At 45.1% G+C, this 12883-nt stretch overlaps 1 protein-coding gene across 1 annotated transcript in view; it reads left to right on the top strand.

Annotated features, from left to right (window-relative positions):
• Positions 1–12883, top strand: part of NID1 (nidogen 1) — an 89049-nt gene that overhangs the window by 44673 nt on the left and 31493 nt on the right. Inside the window, exons 10-12 of the mRNA XM_019032021.4 lie at positions 2793–2918; positions 6510–6659; positions 8019–8141. Of these exons, the coding sequence (XP_018887566.4) occupies positions 2793–2918; positions 6510–6659; positions 8019–8141 (399 nt within the window). The remainder of the gene's footprint in view (positions 1–2792; positions 2919–6509; positions 6660–8018; positions 8142–12883) is intronic.

Genomic DNA, 12883 nt, shown 5'->3' with positions numbered 1-12883 from the left:
TGGTTTTTTTTTGTTTTTTGTTTTTTTTTTTAAGACAGAGTCTTGCTCTGTCGCCCAGGCAGGAGTACAATGGCACAATTTCGGCTCACTGCAACCTCCACCCCCTGGGTTCAAGCAATTCTCCTGCCTCAGCCTCCCGGATTGCCGGGATTACAGGCACATGCTGCCTGGCTAATTTTTGTATTTTTAGTAGAGATGCGGTTTCACCATGTTGGTCAGGCTGGTCTCGAACTCCTAACCTCAGGTGATCTGCCTGCCTCAGCCTCCCAGAGTGCTGGGGTTACAGGCCTGAGCCACCGTGCCTGGTCCTAGAAGAGAAGATTTAAATTATACATTAGGAAGAATTTCCAAACTGCAAAGACCGTGGACTATTAGCTCAGAAATTGCTAGGGTCTTGTCCCTTAAGAAAGGGTGTTGTCTAGTCTGGCGTGTATGTGTAAGCCGGCATGGAGGTGGAGGTTGTGCTAGGGAACCATTCCCTCCATCATCCCAGCAGCCCTGAGGTCCTATTTGTCAATAGCTTTTCAGGTAGGGCGAGAGAGAAGAGCCTGGTCACATAGAAGCTTTTCCAAAACACAGCTTCCCCTTGCGTAAATGTTCCCAGGGAGGAACAGAGCTTGAAGAAGATCCCCTGTGATTTTGCTCTGTCTTCTTGATTGAAAACTGCTGCTCTGTGCTCTCGTGCTTTGGCAATGCAGTCTAAGTCACTGAGCCCTGCAATATGTACAATGTTTCCAGACATCTGTGCTGGGAGTGTCCTCTGAGAGTTGCAGCACAGAGGCCGTGGACACAGGAAGCCCCTTTTTTCTCCCATGTTGCAGCGGCAGCTGATGGATGGAGCTGTGAAGTCCAAACGTGCTGGGTGCACTCCTCCCCCACAGCCTCCCCAGCTCCAGCTTGCATAACAGCCTGCTTTGGGAGGGGCTTTGTTCCAGAACCTTCTGGCTGTGCCTGGTTCAGTCCTGAGACCTTGTGTCTTAATCACGTCACAGAACACACACATATCAGTATAATCTCTAAAAGTTGAATAGCATTTGGTTTGGGTATTTGCCTGGGTACAGGACAAACTATGAGGCTGATGTGATCAAGAATGCTTGTCTTGTACAATGTTGACCAATAGGCCAGTAGGACATTTGTCTCACCAACAAAGGCCTGGCTAGACTGGACATTGAAGGTGGACATAGGAGGCTTTGACTCCCACATGTCAAAGATTCATATGAAAGAATTGGGGAAGAGATTTATGAGGGGGAGAAGAGCTGTGTGGTCTCAGCCATTATGAGAAACATGTCTTATTTGTTTTAGGTCTAAAACATGTCTAAATTTGTTTTAGGCTAGGGGCTGTGGCTCACGCCTGTAATCCCAGCACTTTGGGAGCCCTCCTCATGCACATCTCAGGGTTTTAGAAATGCCAGAAGTAGCTGTCTACACTCTGAGTATGAGGTTGACGTGGGAAGGACCTTGTGTAACTGTTCATTTCAACCCATCAGTGGCCACATAACCAGGGGGAATGAGAGGTTAGCTCAGTTTCTTGCCTGGGCCCACCAGCCTTACACAAGTGGTAGCCACAGCCTGGCCCCCAAAGCCTGGCGGCCATCTGAGGGGCGTGTTCCCAGAGTTAGCCGAATTCATCACCATGGCTGGGGTGTTGGATGAATCTCTAGTTAGTATAATCATAGCTGGGTATCTGGAACATTGTTGGGTGCTTCTCTGGCCTCCATCCATTTTCCGTAATCTGCAGAAGAACCCTCAAGATGAGTAGTAGTATACTTATTTACCAAAGGGAGAACTGAGGCTGAGTAGTTGGATAACTTGCCCAAGACCACACAAGTTAGTAGCTAAAGGAAGCAGGATTTGAACCTAGCTATGTCCAACTCCAAAGCCTATGTTTGTTTGCTCCACGTTACCCCATGATGGTGGCTGTAGTATTGTCATATAAAAGGACATCACTCTCTTTGTTCATTTACAATCTCATGAGTGAATGACTTCCCTTTTAGTCCATTAAGCCCTAGATAATATTCAAAAATTCACAATTAAGCTGCAAATTGTTCAATTTTCCTTTGTAACAGTAACAGAGAAAGTAATATTTTCGAATAATAGCATATTTAAATATACTCTCAAGTTTAGGATTTGAAAGTATATTTAATATTCAGAGACTCTCAGTATTCAGAGTCCAGAGATGTGTCTCTGTGTCCTTGTAACATGTATTTGGCAATCTAATGGGAAAGACTCGTGTTCAGGGGCCCCAGGCTCAGAAATTAACTCCAGGAGAGGTGGGGGAAGCACACGTTTCCTTAGGAGAAAGGCATGGGGATCACTCTCTCCAGTTATGCACAGACAAAAATTGTATTTAACACTACTTTTGATACATAGAAAATTTATTTTAGGCTAGGGGCAGTGGCTCACGCCTGTAATCCCAGCACTTTGGGAGGCCAAGGCTTGTGGATCACGAGATCAGGAGTTTGAAACCAGCCTGGCCAACATGCTGAAACCTCGTCTCTACTAAAAATACAAAAATTAGCCAGGCGTGGTGGCACACACCTGTAATCCCAGCTACTGGGGAGGCTGAGGCAGGAGAATCACTTGAACCCTGGAGGCACAGGTTGCAGTGAACCAAGATTGCGCCATTGCACTCCAGCTCTGGGCAACAGAGCAAGACTCCATCTCGGAAAAATATAAAGAAAAGTTTGTTTTAAAATTGATCTATTCTTAGGTGAAAATGCTATTTTATTATAGTCAGTAATGTTTGAAGAGCTTTAAAAAAAAGCCTGCATTAAAAAAAAATTTTGCTGCAGATATTGATGAATGTTCAGAACAACCCTCAGTGTGTGGGAGCCACACAATCTGCAATAATCACCCAGGAACCTTCCGCTGCGAGTGTGTGGAGGGCTACCAGTTTTCAGATGAGGGAACGTGTGTGGGTAAGTTCTCCAGGTAACTTTTCAAAACAGTATTCACATGGTGTGCATGAGCTCTTATGCAAAAGGTCTGGTCCCAGGTAAAATGAGTCTGGTCAAGTTGGAAGGTGCTGGGAAGAGCAATTTATAAAGATGAATCAGACTTAGCCTCTGCCCTCCAACTATCTGGAGAGTCACAAGTATAATGAGTAAGCAACATTATTGCCTACACTAGTAATACCATCGCCTCACCTGTTGCCAGCTTTTGCATTACATTTGCCTCTTATAAACTTCTTTTAATCATTTTCATTATGCTTTTAATAACTATAAAGCTATTAGACATGTTTCTTCCAGTAATTAGTAGCCTTGGGGTTCACATTAAGGGAGCACCTTATAGGTACTTTTGGATCATTACCTATCTTAGATTGAATTCTACTTTAGTTACACCTAAAATTCCGACTGGGGTCATTCTATTTATGGATTTTAATTTTACCAACCACGAGCAGCAGCATAATCTCTTAGCCTTATTGAAGTAAGTTGCGGCTATTAATTAGGTTAATTATGCTCTTGCTGAATGATGATTTAGGTGATGATGAAGATGGGCCAGCCACAAACAGCCAGATTGTTTAAATTCTTCCTCTTTTTCCTCCTGCTGCACTTTGACCTGGTCGTTCAAGATTCTTGTTCCCAGGTCTGGAGGGTGCCATGTCAAATGCGCATCTGAACTCAACATGTCTTCCCAATTTAAAACAGATTCCTCTTGTACCATGTCAGCAAACCATCTTCTTGCCTCTTCCTCACTGTTCACTAAACCCTAGAATGTTTTCTTTTTGCTCTGTCTCAAAGCTTGGGTAAGGCTGCCAAGGTCCTGGGGTGAGGTGGTGTCTTGAGGGTGGGAGGGAACAGGCAGTTCTCATATTTTGAGTGTGACCCAAACATCTGTGAGCTCAGGGAGGCCAGTCCCCTCTGCACAGTTGAGATTTTCACTCTGCTAAAGTTACTTCTTTTTTTTTTTTTCCTCGGTAGAGAACATCAGTTTCTGTGTATTTGACCTGATTTCTTTCTCTGCTTTTTGAGGCTAAGCAGATTCAAACGTTTAATTTTAATGGCCATACCATTTACGTTACACTTCGGCTCAAGCTTGGGCAGTGGATAGTTTATCCCTTGGGTGCTGATGTGCACAGTAACTGAGATCCATCCTGGGACACCTGTGTGGAGCATGGTGACCTGGGTTTCTGGATCCAGTCATTCCTGATGTCCACACTCACTGAAGGGGCAGGGTGGGGTGCAAGACAGGTGCTGGGTAAATGTCTGCTTCAGACATTTACTTTTGAGGAAGGCAACCTCTCTGGGGCTCAGTTCCTCGTCTGTAAAATGAGGTGATTAGACCGGATCATTGGTTTCCTGTGAACCATGGAGCTCTTGGAGGTGCCTCAGGAGCTGTCAAGGAGGACACAGGCCAGCTGCGGGCAGGCTCTTGTCCTCTCCCCTGACCTCTAGCCTCCCTTTTTTTTTTTTTTTCTTTTTGAGACAGGGTTTTGCTATTGTCACCCAGGCTGGAGTGCAATGGCGCGATCTTGGCTCACTGCAACCTCTGCCTCCTGGGTTCAAGCGATTCTCCTGCCTCAGTCTCCCGAGTAGCTGGAATTACAGGCATGCACCACCACTCCCAGCTAAGTTTTGTATTTTTAGTAGAGACGGGGTTTCGCCATGTTGGCCAGGCTGGTCTTGAACTCCTGGCCTCAGGTGATTTGCCTGCCTTGGCCTCCCAAAATGCTGGGATTACAGGTGTGAGCCACCACGCCCGGCCTACGTATTTGAGGGAGAACATCTTCAGCCCTTTTGATTGGCTCCTTTGAGATTCACTGTGCAGAGAGAAGGCTCACTGTAGAACCAAGTCTGCCTACATGCATTCGAAGAAATAACTCTGGCTTGTCACTGAGTAATTGAGTGGTCATTCCATCTCTCTTGGAATTCCTTGTTGAAACAGTGTTCTAGGTCGGAAGCCTGCACTGGGAAGGTTACCCTGCAGGTCAGAACGGGGCAAGGTGAAGAAATAAATGGGGCAAGGTGTGCTCTGCCAACTGTGAGGGGCTGGGGGCTCAGGCAGGGCATGTGGGCTGGCCAGGAGGAATTCTCTTTTCATGAGGATTGGTATCCATTATCGGGGAAGGGATGTTTGTGGACTTCCATCTTTGGGATTTTCTGTAAACTCATAACTCTCTTTTCCACTGGGAACCAACTTTTGCAGATAATTGAGATGTGCAAAACATGTTTTTGTGAAGGAAAGGTGGGCCTCAGCTTGCCCATAAGTCAGCTTGATGTGAAGATGTAGATACCCCTCTGAATGGACATAGCCCTGTGACACTGGGCTGGCATATGGAGTGTGGTGAACTTGAGGTCCTACTTCACCTCCCCTGGGCATCTTGGTGCAGGGCATGATGGCATGCATCAGCTCTTCTCTCGAGGCAAGAACAGGGCCCAGGCTTAGGCAAAAAGCTGTAGCAGTTAACTTCCAGTATGCCAAGCACAGAGAGGCCCATAGATGGGACTGTGATTCTCTTAAGGGTCCTGATGATAGAACTCATGGAAGGAGGGCTGAGGAGTAGGTGAGTGTCACAGAGGCTAGCTGATAATGCCCCATCTTGTGCTGTTGCCTCAAGATGGAAGGCAAAGGTTGAGGTCTACAAGGTGATTTTCAGCTGGTTCAGTTACTCTGGGGTTCCTAAGGCACCATTGCATTTTGCTTCTGATTTTCTAAAAGAACTCAGAGCCAGGACAGAGTCCCATCCTCACAATGTCAGAACACAAATCATTCCCTCCCAGCAGGCTTTGGGTAGTTGGATTATCCCAGATGAAGGAGGACTCATGTTTTTCCTCCATGAGTCTTCCTAAGATTGATTTCAGTTTGTCCTACCTTAAGTGCAGACAGACAGAGAAAGAGAGAGAGAGAGTTGGGGGTGGTTGGGGGAAGAACATAAGGCAATTTATCTAAGGCCATGTGGTTGACCCATGGTACCTGGTATATACCAAGGCTGCCTACTCCAAAGGCTCACAGTCTTCCAACCATAGCTATCTCCCTGCCTTAGAAACATTTATTTGTCCTTCCTTGGTGGCAAGTGGGTGACTGACTTGGGCATTTGTAGTGAATGTTCCACCTGTACAGAGTGGGCCAAGGCTGAAGACACCACGTGGAAGTCTCAGCTCCTTTCCTCCAAGCAGTCTTGACAGAGTTGCCATCAGAAGTGTGGCATCTGCAGATGTCCCTCCCCCATATCTAGATGAAGGGAAAGTTGGGTCCTGGGGACCTGTGATGGGGATCTAGTTTGGAGAGTGGCCTGAGACAGACCCCCAGAGTGAAACTGAGGTCAAGCCAGGTGGAATGACAAACCACAGTGTCAGTCAGCCAAGACCCATCAGAGGCAGAACCCAGGTGAGAGGAAACAGTGAAGGCAATGGTACCAGCCCAGTGAGGAGTGGGGTGCGGGTGAAGCTGTAGACATGCCTAGAGGTCTAGGGTCCAGGCATGGTCCCTCTTTATAGAGCTGGGAGGGGCATGTGGCCTGCTCAGGGGACTTTCTTCCTAAGACTGTGCATCAACCTTTTGTTCTGAAGCTGTCGTGGACCAACGCCCCATCAACTACTGTGAAACTGGCCTTCATAACTGCGACATACCCCAGCGGGCCCGGTGTATCTACACAGGAGGCTCCTCCTACACCTGTTCCTGTTTGCCAGGCTTTTCTGGGGATGGCCAAGCCTGCCAAGGTGTGTGGTTGCTCTAATCTTCCCCTGTGTGTAACCTGAGAAAGTTTCCTAGGTGGTACCTGTCATGTGCCAATCACCAACTCACTCCCAAATAGAAGAAAGAATTCTTCTGTCATCTCCACTGAGTAAATGCGTTGCTTTTTATATCTCTCTAGTAGTTTGAACTATGCATTTTCTTTTGGGGGCTGTTCTCATTGGTGACTGTTTTGTTCTAGGTGACTAGTTCATTCAGGTGACAATTAGACACCTGCTCTCTGCTAGGAACCGGGGATATTTTCTGTCTTTCACGAAGAGACAAACTGTCCTTTTACATGGAGGACATGCATGGAGCTTAAAGTCTATCCTTTTATTTAATAAGATGTATTAATATATAGCCATTCAACTGGCTTGTTCTAACCTCCTTCAAAAAAGCAAAGTTCTCTGATTGAATAAATGACTGCGGAGTCAAAGTATAAATGACTCAATAGAATCCTTCAGACTTGAGCTTCTTGGCTGCCATTGTTCTCTTACAGGTAATTTTAGGTGAGATAGGCCATCAATAGAGTACCCTGAGTCTCTTGGTTTGCACAATTACTTAATATTATACCATAGAGTATTTCTAAAAAGTCCCAACTAAGATAGAATTTCTGAGATACTTTCTCTTTATTACTGAACATGTGAATGTTTTCTTTTCACTGAGGGTTTTCTGCCAAGCAGTTAGTAATCTGTCAGTAAACACTCAGTTTTGAAGCTCTCATTTATGACAGGAGGGAGAATTTTATAATACAAATAGATCCTTTCTTTTCCCCTCTTGTAAGGTTGACGAAAACATTCTCTTCTTTCTTTCTTTCTTTTTTTTTTTTTTGAGATGGCATTTTGCTCTTGTTGCCCAAGCTGGAGTGCAGTGGCGCAATCTCGGCTCACTGCAACCTCCACCTCCCGGGTTCAAGCAATTCTCCTGCCTCAGCCTCCAGAATAGCTGGGATTACAGTCACGCGTCACCATGCCCAGCTAATTTTTTGTAATTTTAGTAGAAACAGGGTTTCACCGTGTTGGCCAGGCTGGTCTCGAACTCCTGACCTCAGGTGATCTGCCTGCCTCGGCCTCCCAAGGTGCTAGGATTACAGGCGTGAGCCACGGTGCCTGGCCAAAAACATTTTTCATGAAAACATTGCTGCCAAAGTGAAACACATTTGCAAGTACGACAGATAGAAATTGGGGAGTTAGTGACTTGATAGTTAATGTTTAGTGAGTTTTGAATTACTGTTCCCAGATCAGAAGCAGGTTCCCATAGATTTGAGTAAGTGGCTTAAATTATTGGGTAAACTATGAATTCCAGAAGAAATCTCATTGTCCCTGGGCCTGGTGGCTGTTTTACAGATGTGGATGAATGCCAGCCAAGCCGATGTCACCCTGACGCCTTCTGCTACAACACTCCAGGCTCTTTCACGTGCCAGTGCAAACCTGGTTATCAGGGAGACGGCTTCCGTTGCGTGCCCGGAGGTAAGGTGGTGGGACATCTGGAGTCGGTAGCCCATTGCCCTGTCCATGAATCCAGAGCACATGGCCCTGGGAGAGAAGGTGAGGTGGAAAAGTAGGAGGCTCCATGGAGAGTTCTAAGGGTTGTTGAGGTGGGAGATCAGAGCATGGACTGCAACGTAGAGCATTCTTTGAAATGGTAGAACATCAGGTGGGAACATTGCCTATAATCCCAATACTTTAGGAGGCCGAGGTGGGCGGATCACTTGAGGTCAGGAGTTCGAGATCAGCCTGGCCAACATGGCAAAACCCCCTCTCTACTAAAAATACAAAAATTAGTCAGGCGTAGTGGCTTGTGCCTGTAATCCCAGCTACTACGGAGGCTGAGGTATGAGAATCGCTTGAACCTGGGAGGTAGAGGTTGCAGTGAGCTGCAATTGAGCCACCGTAGTCCATCCTGGGTGACAGAGTTGGACTGCCTCAAAAAAAAAAAGAAAAAAAGAAAAAAAAAAGAATATATTTGACACCTTAGACTGGAGTTAACCAGTTGTGTTATTTATTTTTAATTACTGCTGCTGTTGTTGGTCAGATATATTCATGCCACTACCAATGTTTTCAATTAGAGATAAGTAAACATTTTCATCTCATCGCTTTTTAAGCAGTTAAAAACTTTAAATAACCATCCCCTTCACTAGCCTGTGAGTGCATTGAGGACCTGTGAGCTCATTGAGGACCTGTGAGCTCATTGAGGACCTGTGAGCTCATTGAGGGTGGTGCAGGTACACTTTTTTTTTTTGTATGTTTCCGGCACCCAGTGGAGTGTTTGTATATGGTGGGGCTCACAGCTATTTATAGCTGTTGAAGAAATAAATGAATGCATCAGCTCCATTCCTACAACAGCTTTTGAAAATATTTGTTTATCTTCACTCTCACTAAGACTAGTTTTTAGAGTAGTTGTCTATCAAAAAAGAGAAAATATCAGATTAAGATTTAAATTTTGATGTATAGTAGCATATATTGTTAGTCTAAATTATTTTCTTCTGCTTAAAATGGGGCTTAGCAAACTATGGCCCATGGGCCAAATCTGGCTGTCTGTTTTTGTAAATAAAGTTTTATTGGAACACAGCCATGCTTATGTATAGTCTATGGCTGCTTTCATGTTACAAAGGCCGAGTTCAGTAGTTGTGACAGAGACTGTAAGCTCTGCAAAGCCTAAAAAGCATAAATAGGCTGGGTGCCATGGCTCTCGCCTATAATCCTAGCATTTTGGGAGATCGAGGTGGACAGATTACTTGAGTCCAGGAGTTTGAGAGACCAGCCTGGGCAACATAGCGAGACCGTGTTTCTACAAAAAATGCAAAAATTAGCTGGGTGTGGTGTGGCACACCTGTAGTCCTAGCTCCTCGCGGGGCTGAGGTGGGAAGATTGAGCCAGGGAAATCAAGGCTGCAGTGAGCCAAGATCACACTACACCCCAGCCTGGGTGACAGAGTGAGATTCTGTCTCAAAAAAAAAAAAAGTATAAATAGCCTACTACGTGGGCTCTTGACAGAAAAAGTTGCTGACTCCTGGCTTCGATAAACCCAGGCAAGGGAACCTTTTGTTCCTGAAATTATGGGAACAAATACCACTACTCATAGATTTTAATGGGCAGGTTACATAGAGAAGAGTTTATGATCATTTGAGTCAACACATTCCAGCTACTATTAACAATGACTAATATTCATTATTTCCTCAGGCTTGCTTCACATCTCCAGTTTAAAGAGAAGCAGATGTTTCCAATTTTGTTTTTTTGTTTTTTTAACCTGACTTTTTGTCCCCTCTTGAAAACTCTGTTAACTAAACAGAAACAGATCCAGGCGCGTAGGCTGGAATCTAAAGATGGGACAAAGTTAAAGCCAATAAGGGCTGCTTGCCAGGATTGTTTAGATATTGGATCTTGTTCCCTTAAGAAGTTTAACATTTGGTTATATACTGGAGAGAGTGTTCACTAGAAACGTGTAACAATGTTCATTGAGTTTTGTTTGTAATAGAAAAAAATATAAATGACTGCAAACAAGAGGAACAAACAGATGACTGTTGGTATAATCCATACAATGAAATGACATAAAACGGTTAAAATGAATGAACTAGAGTTCAGGGGTAAGTCTCAAAAGCGTAATGTTGAGCAAAAGAAATTATAAAAGGATATGTATAGCATGGCCCCATGTGTATAAAACATAAGCCTATGTGAAAATATACCTACATGTGTTATGTTATGTACATACATAAGAAAGCTACAACATGCATAGTGAATGACAAACGAAAAGTTCAGGGCAGAGGTTACTCTATAATGGGAGAGAGGGAATTGGGACTGGGGAGGGATACATGGTGTGTCTTAGTCTGTGTGGGGCTGCTCTGGCAAAATACCATAGACTGGGAGTTTATAAACAACAGAAACTTGTTTCTCATAGTTCTGAAGGCTGGAAAGTCTGCGATTGACGTGCTGAGAAGTTGAGTGTCTGGCGAAGGCTCACTTCCTAGTTCACAGACGGCCAGACATCTTTCTGCAAAGTCCTTATATGGTAGAAAGGGCAAGAGGTCTCTTTGGGGATGCTATTATAAGGGCACCACTAAGGCCATTCATTAGGGCCCCCCTTTCATGACCTAGTCACCTGCTGGTGGCCTCACCCCCAATGCCATCACCTTGGGAGTTAGGATTTCAGTACGTGGATTTGGGAGGGACATAAACATTCACACTGCAGCACAACAGCTGCATCTGTGTTGCTAATATTTTATTTCTCAGTCGGAATATGAATACACATATTTTCATCATATTATTCTAAATTGTGTATGACTAAAATACTTTATGAAGACTGGACGCAGTGCCTCATGCCTGTAATCCCAGCATTTTGGGAGGCCAAGGTGGGTGGATCACCTGAGGTGGGGAGTTCAAGACCAGCCTGACCAACACGGAGAAACCCCGTCTCTACTAAAAATACAAAATTAGCCAGGTGTGGTGGTACATGAATGTAATCCCAGCTACTTGGGAGCCTGAAGCAGGAGGATCACTTGAACCTGGGGGGCAGAGGTTGCGGTCATCCGAGATCACGCCATTGCATTCCAGCCTGGGCAACAAGAGCAAAACCCCATCTCAAAAAAAAAAAAAAAAAAAATTAGCTGGGCATGGTGGTGCATGCCTGTAATCCCAGTTACTCAGGAGGTTGAGGCAGGAGAATAGCTTGAGCCCAGGAGGCGGAGGTCACAGTAAGCCAAGACTGCACCATTGCACTCCAGCCTAGGTGACAGAGAAAGACTCCATCTCTAAATAATAAATAAATAAATAAATACTTTATGAAACATTACACGGAGAAAAATAATGCATAGTGTCATCTGGTCTCCTGGTGCCTATCATAGTAAAGGACAGGGATCATACAGCACCTATTTGGTACTTACTGTATACAGAAGGGGCTAGTTTCCAAAAGAAAACTAAACTGGCTTTGAAGGTGAGCCATTGAGGATCATGGCTACTGAAATGTCAACTGATGACAGACAAACTACAAGAAATTGCGATTTGTTCCTCTCTGTCTTCTGCATGCTGCTCCACACCCTGTGTATGGATTGTAAAGTTAGTTTAGTGGCTTGCTGTTCTCACTTTCTTTTAAGTGGCATGTTGAAATAGCAAACAATAATCTAGAAAATATCAGAGTGAGGAGAATATATGTAGTAGGAGTAAGTATTGTTTCATGAAGCAATACTTGTATGTATGTTTGTGTATGTGCATGGGTAAGTGCATGCCAGCATGTGTGCGTGTGTGTGTGCACATGTGTATGCGTGTCTAAGTGTGCATGGGCTGGTGTACTGGGATGCTGAGTAAAATCTATTTCTTTCTGTGGGTCATGGTTAGAAAGTTAGAAAGCCACCATATTAGTTCTCTATTGTTGCATAACAAATCATCCCCAAAGTTAGCCACTTAAAACAATAAACATTTATTTTCTCACAGTTTCTGTGCATCAGGAGTTCAGGAGCAGCTTTCCTGGGTGGTCCCTGGACCCAGGGACTCTCATGAGGTTGTTGCTGAGACATTAGTCGGGGCTGTGGTCTTCTGTGATGGCAAAGAAGGATCCCTGCTGAAGGACCCGCGTGGTTGTCGGCAGGCCTCAGTTCCTCGCAACGTGGGTCTCTCTACAGGGATGGCTAAGTTTCTTCAAGACCTAGCAGCTGGCCCCCTCCACAGCAAGTCAAAGGAGAGAGAGAGAGAGAGAGAGAGAGAGAAAGAGAGACTGACCAAGATGGAAGCCACAGTCTTTTATAAACAAATCTTGGAAGTGACAAGTATCGCTTCTGTTGATACCATCAGTCTCGGGCCATCCCTCTTGCAGTGTGACAGGGGTCTGCCCAAGTATGGAAGACCAGGCGGTGGGGAGAATGAGGGCCATCTTGGAGGTCGGCCACCGTAGCCACTGACCCTGACCTTGCCTGGACAACATCTGAGGGAATGTAACTGGCTAGGTTTTTGTAACATAGGGGAGTTTATTAGAGGATCAAAGAGAGGCATTAAATGTCTTGGGCTAGAAATGTAAAACCTGGTCCAGGAGTTTAAGAACACCCTGGACAACATAGCAAGACCCCATCTCTATCAAAAAATTTAAAACTTCTAGGCATGGCATTTAAAAATTAGCACACACCTGTAGTTCCAGCTATTCACAAGGCCGAGGCAAGAGCATCACTTGAGCCTGGGAGTTCAAGGCTGCAGTGAGCTATGATCGTGCCCCTGCACTCCAGCCT

The sequence above is a fragment of the Gorilla gorilla genome, chromosome 1 (genome assembly GCF_029281585.2).
Source record: "Gorilla gorilla gorilla isolate KB3781 chromosome 1, NHGRI_mGorGor1-v2.1_pri, whole genome shotgun sequence".
Lineage (NCBI taxonomy): Eukaryota > Metazoa > Chordata > Mammalia > Primates > Hominidae > Gorilla > Gorilla gorilla.
Note: the sequence above shows the minus strand (reverse complement) of the source record. Positions and strands in the feature narration are given on the sequence as shown.